At 42.6% G+C, this 20,327-nt stretch overlaps 1 protein-coding gene across 1 annotated transcript in view; it reads right to left on the reverse strand.

Annotated features, from left to right (window-relative positions):
- The window catches only part of TRIM24 (tripartite motif containing 24), a 467,748-nt gene that overhangs the window by 91,426 nt on the left and 355,995 nt on the right, over positions 1 to 20,327 (reverse strand). The window contains exon 4 of the mRNA XM_053719682.1: positions 3,820 to 3,886. Coding sequence (XP_053575657.1) covers positions 3,820 to 3,886 — 67 coding nt within the window. The remainder of the gene's footprint in view (positions 1 to 3,819; positions 3,887 to 20,327) is intronic.

Consider the following 20,327-nt stretch of genomic DNA (forward strand, 5'->3'; position numbering starts at 1 on the left):
TTGCTTAGAGGATGCAGAATTAGAGGCTGGTCCGTTTCTGCGAAAGGGACGAAAATTAGGCTTATTTTTAGCCTTAAAAGACCTATCCTGTGGGAGGGCGTGGCCCTTTCCCCCAGTGATGTCTGAAATAATCTCTTTCAATTCTGGTCCAAATAATGTTTTACCTTTGAAAGGGATGTTAAGCAATTTTGTCTTGGAAGACACATCCGCTGACCAAGACTTTAGCCAAAGCGCTCTGCGCGCCACGATAGCAAACCCTGAATTTTTCGCCGCTAATCTAGCTAATTGCCAAGCGGCATCTAAAACAAAAGAGTTAGCCAATTTAAGTGCGTGAACTCTGTCCATAACCTCCTCATATGGAGTTTCTCTACTGAGCGACTTTTCTAGTTCCTCGAACCAGAAACACGCTGCCGTAGTGACAGGAACAATGCAAGAAATTGGTTGTAGAAGGTAACCTTGCTGTATAAAAATCTTTTTAAGCAAACCTAATTTTTTATCCATAGGATCTTTAAAAGCACAACTATCTTCAATAGGAATAGTAGTGCGTTTGTTTAGAGTAGAAACTGCCCCCTCGACCTTGGGGACTGTCTGCCATAAGTCCTTTCTGGGGTCGACTATAGGAAATAATTTCTTAAATATAGGGGGGGGAACAAAAGGTATGCCGGGCTTTTCCCACTCTTTATTTACTATGTCCGCCACCCGCTTGGGTATAGGAAAAGTGTCGGGGGCACCGGAACCTCTAGGAACTTGTCCATCTTACATAATTTCTCTGGAATGACCAAATTGTCACAATCATCCAGAGTAGATAACACCTCCTTAAGCGGTGCGCGGAGATGTTCTAATTTAAATTTAAATGTCACAACATCAGGTTCAGCTTGATGAGAAATTTTTCCTGAATCTGAGATTTCTCCATCAGACAAAACCTCCCTCATGGCCCCTTCAGATTGGTGTGAGGGTATGTGAGAACAATTATCATCAGCGCCCTCTTGCTCTTCAGTGTTTAAAACAGAGCAATCGCGCTTTCTCTGATAAGTAGGCATTTTGGATAAAAGATTTGCTATGGAGTTATCCATTACAGCCGTTAATTGTTGCATGGTAATAAGTATTGGCGCACTAGATGTACTAGGGGCCTCCTGTATGGGCAAAACTGGTGTAGACACAGTAGGGGATGATGTAGTATCATGTTTACTCCCCTCATTTGAGGAATCATCTTGGGCAATATCATTATCTGTGGCATTACTGTCCTTACTTTGTTTGGACGCTATGGCACAATTATCACATAAATTTAAATGGGGAGACACATTGGCTTTCATACATATAGAACATAGCTTATCTGAAGGTACAGACATGTTAAACAGGCTTAAACTTGTCAACAAAGCACAAAAAACGTTTTAAAATAAAACCGTTACTGTCTCTTTAAATTTCAAACTGAAAACACTTTATTACTGAATATGTGAAAAAGTATGAAGGAATTGTTCAAAAATTACCAAAATTTCACCACAGTGTCTTAAAGCATTAAAAGTATTGCACACCAAATTTCAGAGCTTTAACCCTTAAAATAACGGAACCGGAGCCGTTTTTAATTTTAACCCCTATACAGTCCCAGCTATAGTCTTTGCTGAGACCCAACCAAGCCCAGAGGGGAATACGATACCAAATGACACCTTCTAGAAGCTTTTTTAGTGATTCTTAGATCCTCACACATGCATCTGCATGCCCTGCTCTCCAAAAACAACTGCGCAGTAATGGCGCGAAAATGAGGCTCAGTCTATAACTAGAAAGGCCCCCAGACTAAAAAAGGTGTCCAACACAGTGCCTGACGTTTTTTAAACGTTCCCCAAGATTATAAATGCCAATTGTTAGCTAGAATCTGAATAATATGCCCCAATAAAGCAATCGATTTAGCCCATAAAAATGTCTACCAGTTTTTTAGCCCTTTTTAAGCCCTTTATTCTTTTATGTTTAACTAAGAAAATGGCTTACCGGTCCCCATGAGGGGAAATGACAGCCTTCCAGCATTACTCAGTCTTGTTAGAAATATGGCTAGTCATACCTTAAGCAGAAAAGTCTGCTAACTGTTTCCCCCAACTGAAGTTACTTCATCTCAACAGTCCTATGTGGAAACAGCAATCGATTTTAGTTACTGTCTGCTAAAATCATCTTCCTCTTACAAACAGAAATCTTCATCCTTTTCTGTTTCAGAGTAAATAGTACATACCAGCACTATTTTAAAATAACAAACACTTGATAGAAGAATAAAACTACATTAAAACACCAAAAAACTCTTAACCATCTCCGTGGAGATGTTGCCTGTGCAACGGCAAAGAGAATGACTGGGGTGGGCGGAGCCTAGGAGGGACTATATGGCCAGCTTTGCTGGGACTCTTTGCCATTTCCTGTTGGGGAAGAGAATATCCCACAAGTAAGGATGACGCCGTGGACCGGACACACCAATGTTGGAGAAATGAATTTATCTCTGAGCGTCCCTGTGTGTACTATAATATTACAGAAGTCTCAAATGTTACCTCAGTAAGACAGATAAGGAACACAAATTCCACAAGGTTTTTTCTTTTCTTTCAAACTTGGCTTGTTTCCCCCTCTACATACCTTTTAAGGTGTGCACCCCTGCAGATTTTTTTTTTTAAATATTTTATTTGTAACAATTTTAAGTGTAACACATAAAATAACGTTTAATTTAAAGCAATATTGAGACAATGTGCCAGTAGAGATTAGTCATAATAAAATAATGGAAAGTTAAATTGTTGGTTATTTTAACATCTTATTGCATGAAAGTGCAACCCACAAAAAACAAAAAAAAAAAATAACCATGCCTAATACTTACATTGCTCACTCCATAAGCTCTCACTAATTGATTTTTTGCTATCAGCTCTATGCTTTTATTTTAGTCCGTTTACCTTACCCCATGCAGAGTTTTGGAATGCAACGCTTAAAGGAACACTGAACCCATTTTTTTTCTTTTGTGATTCAGATAGAGCATGCAATTTTAATCAACTTTCTCATTTACTACTATTATAATTTTTTTTCATTCTCTTGGTATCTTTAATTGAAAAGCAAGAATGTAAGTTTAGATGCCGGCACATTTTTAGTGAACAACCTGGGTTGTTCTTGCTGATTGGTGGATAAATTCCCCCACCAATAAACACGTGCTGTCCACGGTGCTGAACCAAAAATTGGCTGGCTCCTTAGATGCCTTTTTTTTAAATAAAGATAGCAAGAGTGAAGATAAAAAATGATAAAAGGAGTAAATTAGAAAGCTGCTTATAATTGTATGCTCTATCTGAATCACGAAAGAAAAAATGTGGGTTCAGTGTCCCTTTAAGGGGCCAGTAAATACCTTATGAATGTAATATAAAATGTTTACTTATGTGTAATAAAAAAACCTTGCAATATACGTTAATTTATTCTGTGCCCATTTCATTTGATTTAACGCTGACAATTGTAGATTTTCTAATTCTCAGAACTGAATATGCACAATGCAGACTTATTAAAGTGAACCCTGCTACATATCTGTCCCTATTTAGCTTTAACTGATAAAAGCAAAACAGTGCACTCTATACTAACAATGAATGTGGCTACCATTGACTGCAGACTCAAGCCCAGATTGGCTCCTCCAAATAGGGCAAGTGGTAGCTACTGAAAACAAACTGCAGTAAACAAGTCATTGTTTTAGTAATGTTTAGACTTAATATGCTATTCTACAGCAAAACAACAGAAGTTTTAATTTGGAGGTGTTTATTGTGCCTTTAATTGCTGTTATATATACTATAAACATAAACGTATATTTAATGGCATTGTTACCTTTCCCTGCTGCCAATGCTAGATGCGCTAGAAGTCCGTATCGGTGGATGAACACCAGCCATAGGTCCTAGATAAGGAAAGAGACTAATGAAACTTTAAACTATATGTATCCAATAAAGACACTGACTGTTTTTAGTATTTTTTAGCATGGGCTTAGATTTAGCTTTCAATTAAGAATACCAAGAGAACAAAGCAAAATTGGTGATAGAAGTAAATCGGAAAATTGTTTAAAATTACATAACCTATCTAAATAATGAAAGTTTGTTTTGGACTAGACTGTCCATTTAATATCACTCAATTGCCACCAAATTTCAATATAATATTGCAACAACACACATCTGCACATAAGCTTTCAAACCTCTAGATAAAACACTCAAAATATACACATTTAACTATTTTTGCCAATTGTAAAACATTTAATGTACTTTGGTTAAAGGGACAGTTTAGTCAAAATTAAACAAATTGATCGGATAAACCATGAGATTTAAAAAAAACTTTCCTATTTACTTATATTATAAAATTTGCTTTCTACTCTTGGTATCCTTTGTTAAAGATTAATCCTGTCTCTAGCCATTTGGCAGCAGTGTTTCCAATATTATTTGATAGCAATGTTATACAGATACAAACAATGCTGTCACAGACTGCTATAGGGCATCTGCATGCGCCTAAGCTCATATCAGTGTAGGTTTAGTCTTCAACAAAGAATACCAAGAGAACAATTTGAGAAGACATAAATTAGAAATCATTAAAAAAAAAACAAAATGTATGCTTACCTGATAAATTTATTTCCGGATATGGTGAGTCCCAGGCAGTAATTACTGTTGGGAATATCACTGCTGGCCAGCAGGAGGCGGCAAAGAGCACCACAGTTAAACTGCTAAGTATCACTCCCTTACCCACAACCCCCTGTCAGTCATTCGACCAAAGGGAAATGGAGAAAAAGGAGTAACAAGGTGTAGAGGTGCATGAGGTTATAGTAAAAAAAACAACCGTCTTAAAATAAAGGGTGGGGCCGTGGACTCATCATATCCAAAAAGAAATACAGGTAAGCTTAAATTTTGTTTCTCTTTCCTAAGATATGGTGAGTCCACAGCTTGAGTAATTACTGTTGGGAACCAATACCCAAGCTAGAGGACATGGATAAATAGGGAGGGACAAGACAGGCAGTCCTAAATAGAAGGCACCACCGCTTGAAGAACCTTTCTCCCAAAAGAAGCCTCGGCCGAGGCAAAAGTATCAAATTTGGAAAAAGTATGTAGAGAAGACCCAAGTTGCAGCCTTGCAAATTTGTTCCACAGAAGATTAATTTTTGAAAGTCCAAGAAGAGGAAACCGCTCTTGTGGAATGAGCTGTAATTCTCTCAGGAGGCTGCTGTCCAGCAGTCTCATAAGCCAAACAAATTATACTTCATAACCAAAAAGAAAGAAGTAGCAGTAGCTTTCTGACATTTACGTTTCCCAGAGAAACAGACAGAGGGCAGAGGACTGGCGAAAATCCTTAGTCGCCTGTAAGTAGACTTTAAGAGCACGTACAATTTGTACATCCAAATTGTGTAACAAACGTTCTTTGGAAGAAGGATTAGGACACAGAGAGGGAACAACACTTTCCTGATTGATATTTCTATTAGAAACAACCTTAGGAAGGAAACCTAAACTTAGTACAAAGAACCACCTTATCGGCATGAAAAATAAGATGAAGGGAATCACACTGCAGAGCCGAGAGTTCTGAGACTCTTCGAGCAGAAGAGATCAGAAACAAAACCTTCCAAGATAACAACTTAATGTCTATGAAATGTAACGGCTCAAATGGAGCCAGCTGTAAAATTTTAACAAGGTTAAGGTTCCAAGGAAGGAGCAACAGACTTAAAGACAGGCCTGATTTTCACCAAGGCCTGACAAAAAGATTGCACATTTGGCACATCCGCCAAACGTTTATGCAGTAAAACTGATAAAGCAGAAATCTGACCCTTCAGGGTACTGACTGACAATACCTTCTCCAGGCCTTCCTGAAGAAAAGATAAAATTCTAGGAATTCTAATTCTACTCCAAGAGTAGCCCTTGAATTCACAAAAATAAAGATATTTACGCCATATCTTACAGTAAATCTTTCTAGTAACAGGCTTGCGAGCCTAAATCATGGTCTCAATGACCGACTCAGAAAAACCACGCTTAGACAGAATTAAGCGTTCAATCTCCAAGCAGTTTCAGAGAAACGAGATTTGGATGAGGGAAGGGACCCTGAATCAGGAGGTCCTTCCTCAGAGGTAGTCTCCAAGGTGGGAGAGATGACATCTCCACTAGGTCTACAAACCAGATCCTGCAAGGCCACGCAGGGGCTATTAGAATCACTGACGTCTTCTCCTGTTTGATACAAGCAATGACTCGTGGAAGGAGAGCAAACTGGTATGCCAACCTGAAAACCCAAGGAACCACCAGAGCATCAGAATGGCTTGCGGATCTCTTGACCTTGAACCGTACCTTGGAAGCTTGGAGTTCTGACGGGATGCCATCAGATCCAACTCCGGCACCCCCCATTTGAGGACTAAGCTGGAAAACACCTCCGGATAGAGTTCCCACTCCCTGGGATGAAAAGTCTGTCTGCTCAGAAAATCCACTTCCCAGTTGTCTACTCCTGGAATGTAGATGGCAGATTGACAGCAATTGTGGGTCTCTGCCCACTCAAGAATCCGGGTAACCTCCTTCATGGCTAAGGAACTCAGAGTTACTCCCAGGTGATTGATGTAAGCCACAGAGGTTATGTTGTCTGACTGAAACCTGATAAAGTGGGCTGAGGCCAAGCCAATAGAGCATTGTAAATCGCCCTCAATTCCAAGATTTTGATGGGAAGAGCAGACTCGTCCCGAGTCCAAAGGCCCTGAGCTTTTAACGAGTTCCAGACTGCTCCCAAGCACAGCAGGCTGGCGTCCGTGGTCACGATCAGCCAGGAAGGTCTCCGAAAGCATGTGCCCAGAGACAGATGTTCCAGAGAAATCCACCACGGGAGAGAATCCCTTGATGACTGATCCAACTATTCTCTGAGATAGATCCGCATGGTCACCATTCCATTGTCTGAGCATACACAACTGGAGAGCTCTCAAATGGAATGGAGCAAAAGGAATGATGTCCATTGAAGCCACCATCAGACCGATTACCTCCATACATTGAGCCACTGAAGGATGAGCAGTAGCCTGAAGAGAGAGGCAAGAGGAAATGATTTTGTTTTTCCTGACCTCTGTCAGAAAAATCTTCATCAATAGAGAATCTGTTACGGTCCCTAAGAACACTACTCTTCTAGCAGGGGAAAGGGAGCTTTTTCCAGATTCACATTCCATCTGAGGGAACAAAGACAAGACAACAATCTCTCTGTGTGAGATTTTGCTTGTTGAAAAGATGGCGCCTGAACCAATATGTCATCCAGGTAGGGTGCCACAGCAATTCCACGAGAACGGATCACTGCCAAAAGAGCCCCCAGAACCTTTGAAAAAAATTCTGGGAGCCATGGCTAGACCAAATGGAAGGGCCACGAACTGGAAATGTTTGTCCAGAAAGGCAAATCTCAGGAATCTGTGATGGTCCCTGTTAATAGGAACATGAAGATACGCATCCTTTAGGTCTATGGTTGTCATGAACTGACCCTCTTGCACTAAAGGAAGAATGGAGCGTATTGTCTCCATCTTGAAGGATGGAACTTTGAGAAATTTGTTTAGACACTAAGTCTAGAATGGGACGGAAAGTTCCCTCTTTTTTGGGAACCACAAATAGGTTGGCGTAGAACCCGAGACCCTGTTCCTGCACTAGGTTGGAGTAGAACCCGAGACCCTGTTTCTGCACTAAACTGGAACTATCACTCCCCGGGAGGAAAGATGTTGTATACATTTCAAGAACGCCTCTCTCTTTATCTGGTCTGCAGATTATCTTGAGAAGGAATCTGCCTCTAGGAGGAAAAGACTTGAATTCCAATTTGTAACCCTGGGATACTATGTCCACAGTCCAGGGACCTGGGACATCTCATATCCAGGCTTGAGAGAACTGAGAAAGTCTGCCCTCCACCTGATCCGATCCCAGATCGGGGGAAAACCCTTTATGCTGATTTCTTTGTTTCCCCTTGTTCCAAGGCTGATTGGGTTTCCAAGACGACTTGGATTGTTCCTGCTTGGAAGAAGGGGAAGGCTTTCCTCTGAAGTTACGAAAGGAAAAAAAATAACCGACGTCCTTTAGGCCTATTCTTAGCTTGAGGTAGAAAACAGAATTTATGTTTACCTGATAAATTTCTTTCTCCAACGGTGTGTCCGGTCCACGGCGTCATCCTTACTTGTGGGATATTCTCTTCCCCAACAGGAAATGGCAAAGAGCCCAGCAAAGCTGGTCACATGATCCCTCCTAGGCTCCGCCTACCCCAGTCATTCGACCGACGTTAAGGAGGAATAATAGCATAGGAGAAACCATATGGTACCGTGGTGACTGTAGTTAAAGAAAATAAATTATCAGACCTGATTAAAAAACCAGGGCGGGCCGTGGACCGGACACACCGTTGGAGAAAGAAATTTATCAGGTAAACATAAATTCTGTTTTCTCCAACATAGGTGTGTCCGGTCCACGGCGTCATCCTTACTTGTGGGAACCAATACCAAAGCTTTAGGACACGGATGAAGGGAGGGAGCAAATCAGGTCACCTAAATGGAAGGCACCACGGCTTGCAAAACCTTTCTCCCAAAAATAGCCTCAGAAGAAGCAAAAGTATCAAACTTGTAAAATTTGGTAAAAGTGTGCAGTGAAGACCAAGTCGCTGCCCTACATATCTGATCAACAGAAGCCTCGTTCTTGAAGGCCCATGTGGAAGCCACAGCCCTAGTGGAATGAGCTGTGATTCTTTCGGGAGGCTGCCGTCCGGCAGTCTCGTAAGCCAATCTGATGATGCTTTTAATCCAAAAAGAGAGAGAGGTAGAAGTTGCTTTTTGACCTCTCCTTTTACCTGAATAAACAACAAACAAGGAAGATGTTTGTCTAAAATCCTTTGTAGCATCTAAATAGAATTTTAGAGCGCGAACAACATCCAAATTGTGCAACAAGCGTTCCTTCTTTGAAACTGGTTTCGGACACAGAGAAGGTACGATAATCTCCTGGTTAATGTTTTTGTTAGAAACAACTTTTGGAAGAAAACCAGGTTTAGTACGTAAAACCACCTTATCTGCATGGAACACCAGATAAGGAGGAGAACACTGCAGAGCAGATAATTCTGAAACTCTTCTAGCAGAAGAAATTGCAACTAAAAACAAAACTTTCCAAGATAATAACTTAATATCAACGGAATGTAAGGGTTCAAACGGAACCCCCTGAAGAACTGAAAGAACTAAATTGAGACTCCAAGGAGGAGTCAAAGGTTTGTAAACAGGCTTGATTCTAACCAGAGCCTGAACAAAGGCTTGAACATCTGGCACAGCTGCCAGTTTTTTGTGAAGTAACACCGACAAGGCAGAAATCTGTCCCTTCAGGGAACTTGCCGATAATCCTTTTTCCAATCCTTCTTGAAGGAAGGATAGAATCCTAGGAATCTTAACCTTGTCCCAAGGGAATCCTTTAGATTCACACCAACAGATATATTTTTTCCAAATTTTGTGGTAAATCTTTCTAGTTACAGGCTTTCTGGCCTGAACAAGAGTATCGATAACAGAATCTGAGAAACCTCGCTTCGATAAAATCAAGCGTTCAATCTCCAAGCAGTCAGCTGGAGTGAAACCAGATTCGGATGTTCGAACGGACCCTGAACAAGAAGGTCTCGTCTCAAAGGTAGCTTCCAAGGTGGAGCCGATGACATATTCACCAGATCTGCATACCAAGTCCTGCGTGGCCACGCAGGAGCTATCAAGATCACCGACGCCCTCTCCTGATTGATCCTGGCTACCAGCCTGGGGATGAGAGGAAACGGCGGGAACACATAAGCTAGTTTGAAGGTCCAAGGTGCTACTAGTGCATCCACTAGAGCCGCCTTGGGATCCCTGGATCTGGACCCGTAGCAAGGAACTTTGAAGTTCTGACGAGAGGCCATCAGATCCATGTCTGGAATGCCCCATAGTTGAGTGACTTGGGCAAAGATTTCCGGATGGAGTTCCCACTCCCCCGGATGCAATGTCTGACGACTCAGAAAATCCGCTTCCCAATTTTCCACTCCCGGGATGTGGATAGCAGACAGGTGGCAGGAGTGAGACTCCGCCCATAGAATAATCTTGGTCACTTCTTCCATCGCTAGGGAACTCCTTGTTCCCCCCTGATGGTTGATGTACGCAACAGTCGTCATGTTGTCTGATTGAAACCGTATGAACTTGGTCCTCGCTAGCTGAGGCCAAGCCTTGAGAGCATTGAATATCGCTCTCAGTTCCAGAATATTTATCGGTAGAAGAGATTCTTCCCGAGACCAAAGACCCTGAGCTTTCAGGGATCCCCAGACCGCGCCCCAGCCCATCAGACTGGCGTCGGTCGTGACAATGACCCACTCTGGTCTGCGGAATGTCATCCCTCGTGACAGGTTGTCCAGGGACAGCCACCAACGGAGTGAGTCTCTGGTCCTCTGATTTACTTGTATCTTTGGAGACAAGTCTGTATAGTCCCCATTCCACTGACTGAGCATGCACAGTTGTAATGGTCTTAGATGAATGCGCGCAAAAGGAACTATGTCCATTGCCGCTACCATCAACCCGATCACTTCCATGCACTGAGCTACGGAAGGAAGAGGAACGGAATGAAGAATTCGACAAGAGTCCAGAAGTTTTGTCTTTCTGGCCTCTGTTAGAAAAATCCTCATTTCTGAGGAGTCTATAATTGTTCCCAAGAAGGGAACCCTTGTTGACGGGGATAGAGAACTCTTTTCCACGTTCACTTTCCAGCCGTGAGATCTGAGAAAGGCCAGGACAATGTCCGTGTGAGCCTTTGCTCGAGGGAGGGACGACGCTTGAATCAGAATGTCGTCCAGGTAAGGTACTACTGCAATGCCCCTTGGTCTTAGCACCGCTAGAAGGGACCCTAGTACCTTTGTGAAAATCCTTGGAGCAGTGGCTAATCCGAAAGGAAGCGCCACGAACTGGTAATGTTTGTCCAGGAATGCAAACCTTAGGAACCGATGATGTTCCTTGTGGATAGGAATATGTAGATACGCATCCTTTAAATCCACCGTGGTCATGAATTGACCTTCCTGGATGGAAGGAAGGATAGTTCGAATGGTTTCCATCTTGAACGATGGGACCTTGAGAAATTTGTTTAAGATCTTGAGATCTAGGATTGGTCTGAACGTTCCCTCTTTTTTGGGAACTATGAACAGATTGGAGTAGAACCCCATCCCTTGTTCTCTCAATGGAACAGGATGAATCACTCCCATTTTTAACAGGTCTTCTACACAATGTAAGAACGCCTGTCTTTTTATGTGGTCTGAAGACAACTGAGACCTGTGGAACCTCCCCCTTGGGGGAAGTCCCTTGAATTCCAGAAGATAACCCTGGGAGACTATTTCTAGCGCCCAAGGATCCAGAACATCTCTTGCCCAAGCCTGAGCGAAGAGAGAGAGTCTACCCCCCACCAGATCCGGTCCCGGATCGGGGGCCAATATTTCATGCTGTCTTGGTAGCAGTGGCAGGTTTCTTGGCCTGCTTTCCCTTGTTCCAGCCTTGCATTGGTCTCCAAGCTGGCTTGGCCTGAGAAGTATTACCCTCTTGCTTAGAGGACGTAGCACCTTGGGCTGGTCCGTTTTTACGAAAGGGACGAAAATTAGGTCTATTTTTTGCCTTGAAAGGCCGATCCTGAGGAAGGGCATGGCCCTTACCCCCAGTGATATCAGAGATAATCTCTTTCAAGTCAGGACCAAACAGCGTTTTCCCCTTGAAAGGAATGTTTAGTAGCTTGTTCTTGGAAGACGCATCAGCCGACCAAGATTTCAACCAAAGCGCTCTGCGCGCCACAATAGCAAACCCAGAATTCTTAGCCGCTAACTTAGCCAATTGCAAAGAGGCGTCTAGAGTGAAAGAATTAGCCAATTTGAGAGCATTGACTCTGTCCATAATCTCCTCATAAGGAGGAGAGTCACTATCGAGCACCTTAATCAGTTCATCAAACCAGAAATATGCGGCTGTAGTGACAGGGACAATGCATGAAATGGGTTGTAGAAGGTAACCCTGCTGAACAAACATCTTTTTAAGCAAACCTTCTAATTTTTTATCCATAGGATCTTTGAAAGCACAACTATCCTCTATGGGAATAGTGGTGCGTTTGTTTAAAGTAGAAACCGCTCCCTCGACCTTGGGGACTGACTGCCATAAGTCCTTTCTGGGGTCGACCATAGGAAACAATTTTTTAAATATGGGGGGAGGGACGAAAGGAATACCGGGCCTTTCCCATTCTTTATTAACAATGTCCGCCACCCGCTTGGGTATAGGAAAAGCTTCTGGGAGCCCCGGCACCTCTAGGAACTTGTCCATTTTACATAGTTTCTCTGGGATGACCAAATTTTCACAATCATCCAGAGTGGATAATACCTCCTTAAGCAAAATGCGGAGATGTTCCAATTTAAATTTAAAAGTAATCACATCAGATTCAGCCTGCTGAGAAATGTTCCCTAAATCAGTAATTTCTCCCTCAGACAAAACCTCCCTGGCCCCCTCAGATTGGGTTAGGGGCCCTTCAGAGATATTAATATCAGCGTCGTCATGCTCTTCAGTAACTAAAACAGAGCATCCACGCTTACGCTGACAAGGGTTCATTTTGGCTAAAATGTTTTTGACAGAATTATCCATTACAGCCGTTAATTGTTGCATAGTAAGGAGTATTGGCGCGCTAGATGTACTAGGGGCCTCCTGAGTGGGCAAGACTCGTGTAGACGAAGGAGGGAATGATGCAGTACCATGCTTACTCCCCTCACTTGAGGAATCATCTTGGGCATCATTGTCATTATCACATAAATCACATTTATTTAAATGAATAGGAATTCTGGCTTCCCCACATTCAGAACACAGTCTATCTGGTAGTTCAGACATGTTAAACAGGCATAAACTTGATAAGAAAGTACAAAAAACGTTTTGAAATAAAACCGTTACTGTCACTTTAAATTTTAAACTGAACACACTTTATTACTGCAATTGCGAAAAAACATGAAGGAATTGTTCAAAATTCACCAAACTTTCACCACAGTGTCTTAAAGCCTTGAAAATATTGCACACCAATTTTGGAAGCTTTAACCCTTAAAATAACGGAACCGGAGCCGTTTTAAGCTTTAACCCCTTTACAGTCCCTGGTATCTGCTTTGCTGAGACCCAACCAAACCCAAAGGGGAATACGATACCAAATGACGCCTTCAGAAGTCTTTTATAAGTATCAGAGCTCCTCTCACATGCGACTGCATGCCATGCCTCTCAAAAACAAGTGCGCAACACCGGCGCGAAAATGAGACTCTGCCTATGCTTTGGGAAAGCCCCTAAAGAATAAGGTGTCTAAAACAGTGCCTGCCGATATTATTATATCAAAATACCCAGAATAAATGATTCCTCAAGGCTAAATAAGTGTTAATATCAATCGATTTAGCCCAAAAAAGGTCTACAGTCTAAATAAGCCCTTGTGAAGCCCTTATTTACAATCGTAATAAACATGGCTTACCGGATCCCATAGGGAAAATGACAGCTTCCAGCATTACATCGTCTTGTTAGAATGTGTCATACCTCAAGCAGCAAAGGACTGCAAACTGTTCCCCCAACTGAAGTTAATTGCTCTCAACAGTCCTGTGTGGAACAGCCATGGATTTTAGTTACGGTTGCTAAAATCATTTTCCTCATACAAACAGAATTCTTCATCTCTTTTCTGTTTCTGAGTAAATAGTACGTACCAGCACTATTTGAAAATAACAAACTCTTGATTGAATAATGAAAAACTACAGTTAAACACTAAAAAACTCTAAGCCATCTCCGTGGAGATGTTGCCTGTACAACGGCAAAGAGAATGACTGGGGTAGGCGGAGCCTAGGAGGGATCATGTGACCAGCTTTGCTGGGCTCTTTGCCATTTCCTGTTGGGGAAGAGAATATCCCACAAGTAAGGATGACGCCGTGGACCGGACACACCTATGTTGGAGAAAAGACCCTTTTCCACCTGTAATATCAGAGATCATTTCTGCCAAACCGGGTCCAAACAAGGTTTTGCCCTTGTAAGGAATCGCCAGAAGCTAGACTATAGAGGAAATGTCCGCAGACCAGGATTTCAACCATAACACTCTGCGGGCTAGGATAGTGAAACTATAAGTTTTAGCTCCTAGTCTAACAACCTGTAAAATGGCATCTGCAATAAAGGAATTGGCCAATTTAAGAGCTTTAATCCTATACTGAATTTCTTCCAAGGAAGTCTCTACTTGATGAGAATCAGACAAGGCATCGAACCAATAAGATGTCGCACTAGTCATGGTGGCAATACACACCGCAGGTTGCCATTAGAGACCTTGATGAACATAAATCTTTTTTCAAATAAGCCTCCAGCTTCTTGTCCATCGGATCCTTAAAAGAGCAGCTATCCTCAATAGGAATAGTGGTTCTCTTACCCAGAGTGGCAATGGCTCCTTCAACTTTGGGTACAGCATACCAAGGGTCTTTAATGGAGTCCTCGACAGAAAACATTTTCTTAAAAATGGGAGACGGGGAAAGAGACACCCCTGGTTTCTCCCATTCCTGTGAGATAATCTCCCTAGCACGGTCCGGCACAGGAAAAACCTCCGAAGTGGAAGGTTCATCAAAGAAACTATTTTACTAGATTTCTTAGGAGTGACAACGACAGGGGTATCTGAGTCATCTAAAGTAGCTAAAAACCTTATTTAACAATAAACAAAGTTGTTCAAGCCTAAATCTTAAGGATACCACATTAGTCCCAGAAGAATTATACTGTCCGAATCTGAGATTTCACCCTCAGAAAGTCCTGATGTGTCTTATTCATCAAACTTATGAGAAAGGGCAACTTGGGAAGCAGAACTGAGGACAGGCACCTTAATTTTTGAATTTCTAGATTTCCTCTTGCGTTTTCCCTGCAATCTGGGAATGGCAGCTAATGCCTCAGATACCGCTGAAGATACCTGGGCAGCAATTTCGCCTTTAAATACTCCACTAGGAGTTAGAGGAACCGCAGGGCACTGCATGTGACACCATTGAGGCTTGGGACGTAGCAGGAGAAATCTGAGGTATTATTTAAACAGCATCATCCTGAGAGACATTAGGCTCAAAAATATTACCTTTATTTTGCAAGGTTTTCGTAACACATGAACAAAATTGCATAGGAGATGCAATTTGTGCATCTAAAAATAATAAGCACGAATTAATGAGAGCAGACTCTTGGTCTTTATCAGATATGTTGTGAAACAGTAAATAAACTTGTACAAATAAGTTTCAAAGATTTTAATATTCAATTAAAAGAAGCTAAGGAAATACACATTAAATTGTATCCCAAATTAGGATCGATCCCCAGCTAAAATGATGTGAGAAAAGTTAAGAAAAAAGTAAAGCTGGTAATGTGACCGCAACTGCCGAGCTCAAATTACTGCTGCGACACAGAGGCACTAACAATAGCTTCCTGGTACACGGAGTACCAGAAAACATAATTTATACTTACCTGATAAATTAATTTCTCTTGTGATGTATCGAGTCCATGGATTCATCCATTACTTGTGGGATATTCTCCTTCCCAACAGGAGGTGGCAAAGAGAGCACCCACAGCAGAGCTGCCTATATAGATCCCCCTTTAACTCCACCCCCCAGTCATTCGACCGAAGGCTAGGAAGAAAAAGGAGAAACCATAGGGTGCAGTGGTGACTGAAAGTGACTGAAAGTTTCAAAAATAAAAATACAAATGCCTGTCTTAGAAAAAACAGGGCGGGCTGTGGACTCGATACATCACAAGAGAAATGAATTTATCAGGTAAGCATAAATTATGTTTTCTCTTGTAAGATGTATCGAGTCCATGAATGGATGAAGGGAGGGACAAGACAGGGACCTTTAAACAGAAGGCACCACTGCTTGAAGAACCTTTCTCCCAAAAATAGCCTCCGAAGAAGCAAAAGTATCAAATTTGGAAAAAGTATGAAGCGAAGACCAAGTCGCCGCCTTACAAATCTGTTCAGACGCGTCATTTTTAAAAGCCCATGTGGAGGCCACAGCTCTAGTAGAATGAGCAGTAATTCTTTCAGGAGGCTGCTGTCCAGCAGCCTCATAAGCCAAACGGATGATGCTTCTCAGCCAAAAAGAAAGAGAGGTAGCCGTAGCCCTTTGACTTTTCCGTTTACCAGAACAAACAAACAATGAAGATGTCTGACGGAAATCTTTAGTTGCTTGTAAGTAGAATTTTAAAGCACAAACCACATCAAGATTGTGCAATAAACGTTCCTTTTTTGATGAAGGATTAGGACACAAAGAAGGAACAACAATCTCTTGATTGATTATCTTATTAGAAATAAAACTTTCCAAGATAAATGGAATGCATGGATTCAAAAGGAACCCATTGAAAAACCTTAAGAACTAAATTTAAGCTCCAAGGCCGAGCAACCGATTTAAATACAGGCTTAATTCTGACCAAAGCCTGACTAAATGTTCGAACGTCTGGGACATCTGCCAGACGTTTGTGTAGTAAAATAGACAAAGCAGAGATTTGTCCCTTTAGAGAACTAGCTGATAATCCCTTCGCCAAACCCTCTTGGAGAAAAGACAAAACTCTAGGAATCCTAACCTTACTCCAAGAGTAACCTTTGGATTCACACCAAAAAAGATATTTGCTCCAAATCTTATGATAGATCTTCCTGGTGACAGGCTTTCTAGCCTGAATCAGGGTACCAATGACTGACTCAGATAAACCAGCGTTCAAATTCCAAGCAGTCAGACGCAGAGAAATTAGATTTGGATGCGAGAATGGACCCTGGATTAGAAGGTCCCGCCTCATTGGCAGAGTCCACGGTGGAACCGAGGACATGTCCACTAGGTCTGCATACCAAGTCATGCGTGGCCACGCAGGAGCTATCAGGATCACCGAAGCTCTCTCCTGCTTGATTCTGGCAACCAGACGTGGGAGGAGAGGAAACGGTGGGAATACATAAGCCAGATTGAAAAACCAAGGCACTGCTAGAACATCTATCAGCACCGCCTTGGGATCCCGAGACCTGGACCCGTAACGAGGAAGTTTGGCATTCTGACGGGACACCATCAGATCCAAATCTGGCGTGCCCCATAGCTGAATTAGCTGGGCAAACACCTCCGGATGAAGTTCCCACTCCCCCGGATGAAAAGTCTGACGACTCAGGATATCCGCCTCGCAGTTCTCTACTCCTGGTATGTGGATCGCTGATAGATGGCAAGAGTGATCCTCTGCCCTATCGAATTATTTTGGTAACTTTCATCATCGCTAGAGAACTCCTTGTTCCTCCCTGATGATTGATATAAGCTACAGTCGTGATGTTGTCCGACTGAAACCTGATGAATTTGGCCGCAGCAAGCTGAGGTCACGCCTGAAGCGTATTGAAAATCGCTCTCAGTTCCAGAATGTTTATCGGAAGAATCGATTCCTCCCGAGACCATAAACCCTGAGCTTTCAGGGAGTTCCAGACTGCACCCCAGCCTAACAGGCTGGCATCTGTCGTTACTATGAGCCACTCTGGCCTGCGGAAACACATTTCCTGAGACAACCACCAGAGAAGAGGATCTCTGGTCTCTTGGTCCAGATGCAGTTGAGGAGATAAATCTGCATAATCCCCATTCCACTGTTTGAGCATGCTTAGTTGCAGTGGTCTGAGATGTAGGCGGGCAAAAGGAACTATGTCCATTGCCGCTACCATGAGACCGATTACCTCCATACACTGAGCCACTGATGGCCGAGGAATGGAATGAAGAGCTCGGCAAGTGGTTAAGATCTTCGATTTTCTGACCTCCGTCAGAAAAATTTTCATTTCCACCGAGTCTATCAGAGTTCCTAGAAGGAAACTCTTGTTTGAGGGAAGAGAGAACTCTTCTTTATGTTCACCTTCCACCCGTGAGATCTCAGAAAAGCCAACACGGTGTCCGTATGAGATTTGGCCAGCTGGAAAGTTGACGCCTGAATTAAGATGTCGTCCAGATAAGGCGCCACTGCTATGCCCCGTGGACGAAGAACCGCCAGAAGGGACCCTAGCAGCTTGGTGAAAATTATGGGAGCCGTGGCCAACCCGAAGGGAAGGGCCACAAACTGGTAATGCCTGTTTAGAAAGGCAAATCAGAGAAATTAATGATGAACTCTGAATAGGGATGTGTAGATAAGCATCCTTTAAATCCACGGTAGTCATATATTGACCTTCCTGGATCAGAGGAAGAATAGTCTGAATGGTCTCCATCTTAAAAGATGGAACTTTGAGGAACTTGTTTAGAATCTTGAGATCCAAGATTGGTCTGAAAATTCCCTCTTTTTTGGGAACCGCAAACAGGTTTGAGTAAAATCCTAGCCCCTGCTCCTCTCTTGGGACTGGGCGGATCAACCCATGGTATATAGGTCTTCTACAAAGCGTAAGAACGCCTCTCTCTTTGTCTGGTTTGCAGACAATCGAGAAATGTGAAATCTCCCCCTTGGAAGGGAGTCCTTGAATTCCAGAAAATGTCCCTGGGACACAATTTTTAAAGCCCAGGGATCGTGAACATCTCTTGCCCAAGCCTGAGCAAAGAGAGAGAGTCTGCCCCCTACTAGATCCGGTCCTGGATCGGGGGCAACCGCTTCATGCTGTCTTGGTGGCAGCAGCGGACTTCTTGGGCTATTTACCCTTGTTCCAAGTCTGGTTAGGTCTCCAGACTGACTTGGATTGTGCAAAATTTCCCTCCTGCTTTGAAGTAGAGGCAGTTGAAACGGGACCACTTTTAAAGTTCCGAAAGGAACGAAAATTATTTTGCTTAGCCCTTGTCTTAATTGATCTATCCTGAGGAAGGGCTTGACCCTTTCCTCCAGTGATGTCTAAAATAATCTCTTTCAGTTCAGGCCCGAAAAGGGTCTTTCCTTTGAAAGAGATGTTCAAAAGCTTAGATTTAGATGACACATCAGCAGACCAGGAACTAAGCCATAACGCCCTGCATGCTAAAATGGCAAGACCTGAACTTTTTGCCACTAATTTAGCCAGTTGAAATGCGGCATCTGTAATAAAAGAATTAGCCAACTTAAGAGCCTTAATTCTATCCAAAATCTCTTCTAAAAGAGTCTCCATCTGAAGAGCCTCTTCTAGAGCCTCAAACCAGAAAGCTGCTGCAGTAGTTACAGGAACGATGCAAGCAATAGGTTGAAGAGAAAAACCTTGATGAACAAATATTTTCTAAAGAAGACCCTCTAATTTTTTTATCCATAGGATCTTTGAAAGCACAACTGTCCTCAATAGGTATAGTTGTACGCTTAGACAGAGTAGAAATAGCTCCCTCCACCTTAGGAACAGTCTGCCATGAGTCCTGCATGGTGTCAGATATAGGAAACATTTTCTTACAAACAGGAGGGGGAGAGAACGGAATACCTGGTTTATCCCACTCCTTAGCAATAATATTTACAATCCTCTTAGGGACTGGAAAAACATCAGTGTAAACAGGAACCTCTAAATACTTATCCATTTTACACAATTTCTCTGGAACTACTATAGGGTCACAATCATCCAGAGTTGCTAATACTTCCTTAAGCAATAAACGGAGGTGTTCAAGTTTAAATTTAAAGGCCGTCATATCAGAATCTGTCTGAGGAAGCATCTTTCCTGAATCAGAAATCTCTCCTTCAGATAACAAATCCCTCAGCCCTTCAGAGCATTGTGAGGTCATATCAGATACGGCTACTAAAGCGTGAGATAGCTCAGAATTTTTCCTTAACCCAGAACTATCCCGCTTTCCTTGTAAACCAGGCAGTTTGGATAAAACCTCTGTGAGGGTTGTATTCATAACTGTGGCCATGACATGCAAAGTAAATTAACCTGACGCACTAGAGGTACCTGGCATCACTTGTGCGGGCGTTACCGGTTGTGACACTTGTAGAGAGCTAGAAGGCGAATCCTCATTTGCATCTGACTGAGAATCATTTAAAGCTCTATTTTTAAATGCTAACATATGATCCTTATAATTTATAGACATATTAGTACATTTGGGACACATTCTAAGAGGGGGTTCCACAATGACTTCCAAACATATTGAACAAGGATTTTCCTTGGTGTCAGACATATTAAACAGGCTAGCAATGCAACAAGCAAGCTTGGAAAACAAAATTTATGCTTACCTGATAAATTTCTTTCTCTTGTGGTGTATCCAGTCCACGGGTTCATCCATTACTTGTGGGACATTCTCCTTCCCAAAAGGAAGTTGCAAGAGGACACCCACAGCAGAGCTGTCCACACAGCCCCTCCCCTAACTGCCACCCCCAGTCATTCGACCGAAGACAAGCAAGAAAAAGGAGAAACTATAGGGTGCAGTGGTGACTCTAGTTTAAAAATAAAAAACACCTGGCTTAAAGTGACAGGGCGGGCCGTGGA

This window comes from Bombina bombina, chromosome 6 (genome assembly GCF_027579735.1).
Source record: "Bombina bombina isolate aBomBom1 chromosome 6, aBomBom1.pri, whole genome shotgun sequence".
NCBI classification, from domain to species: domain Eukaryota; kingdom Metazoa; phylum Chordata; class Amphibia; order Anura; family Bombinatoridae; genus Bombina; species Bombina bombina.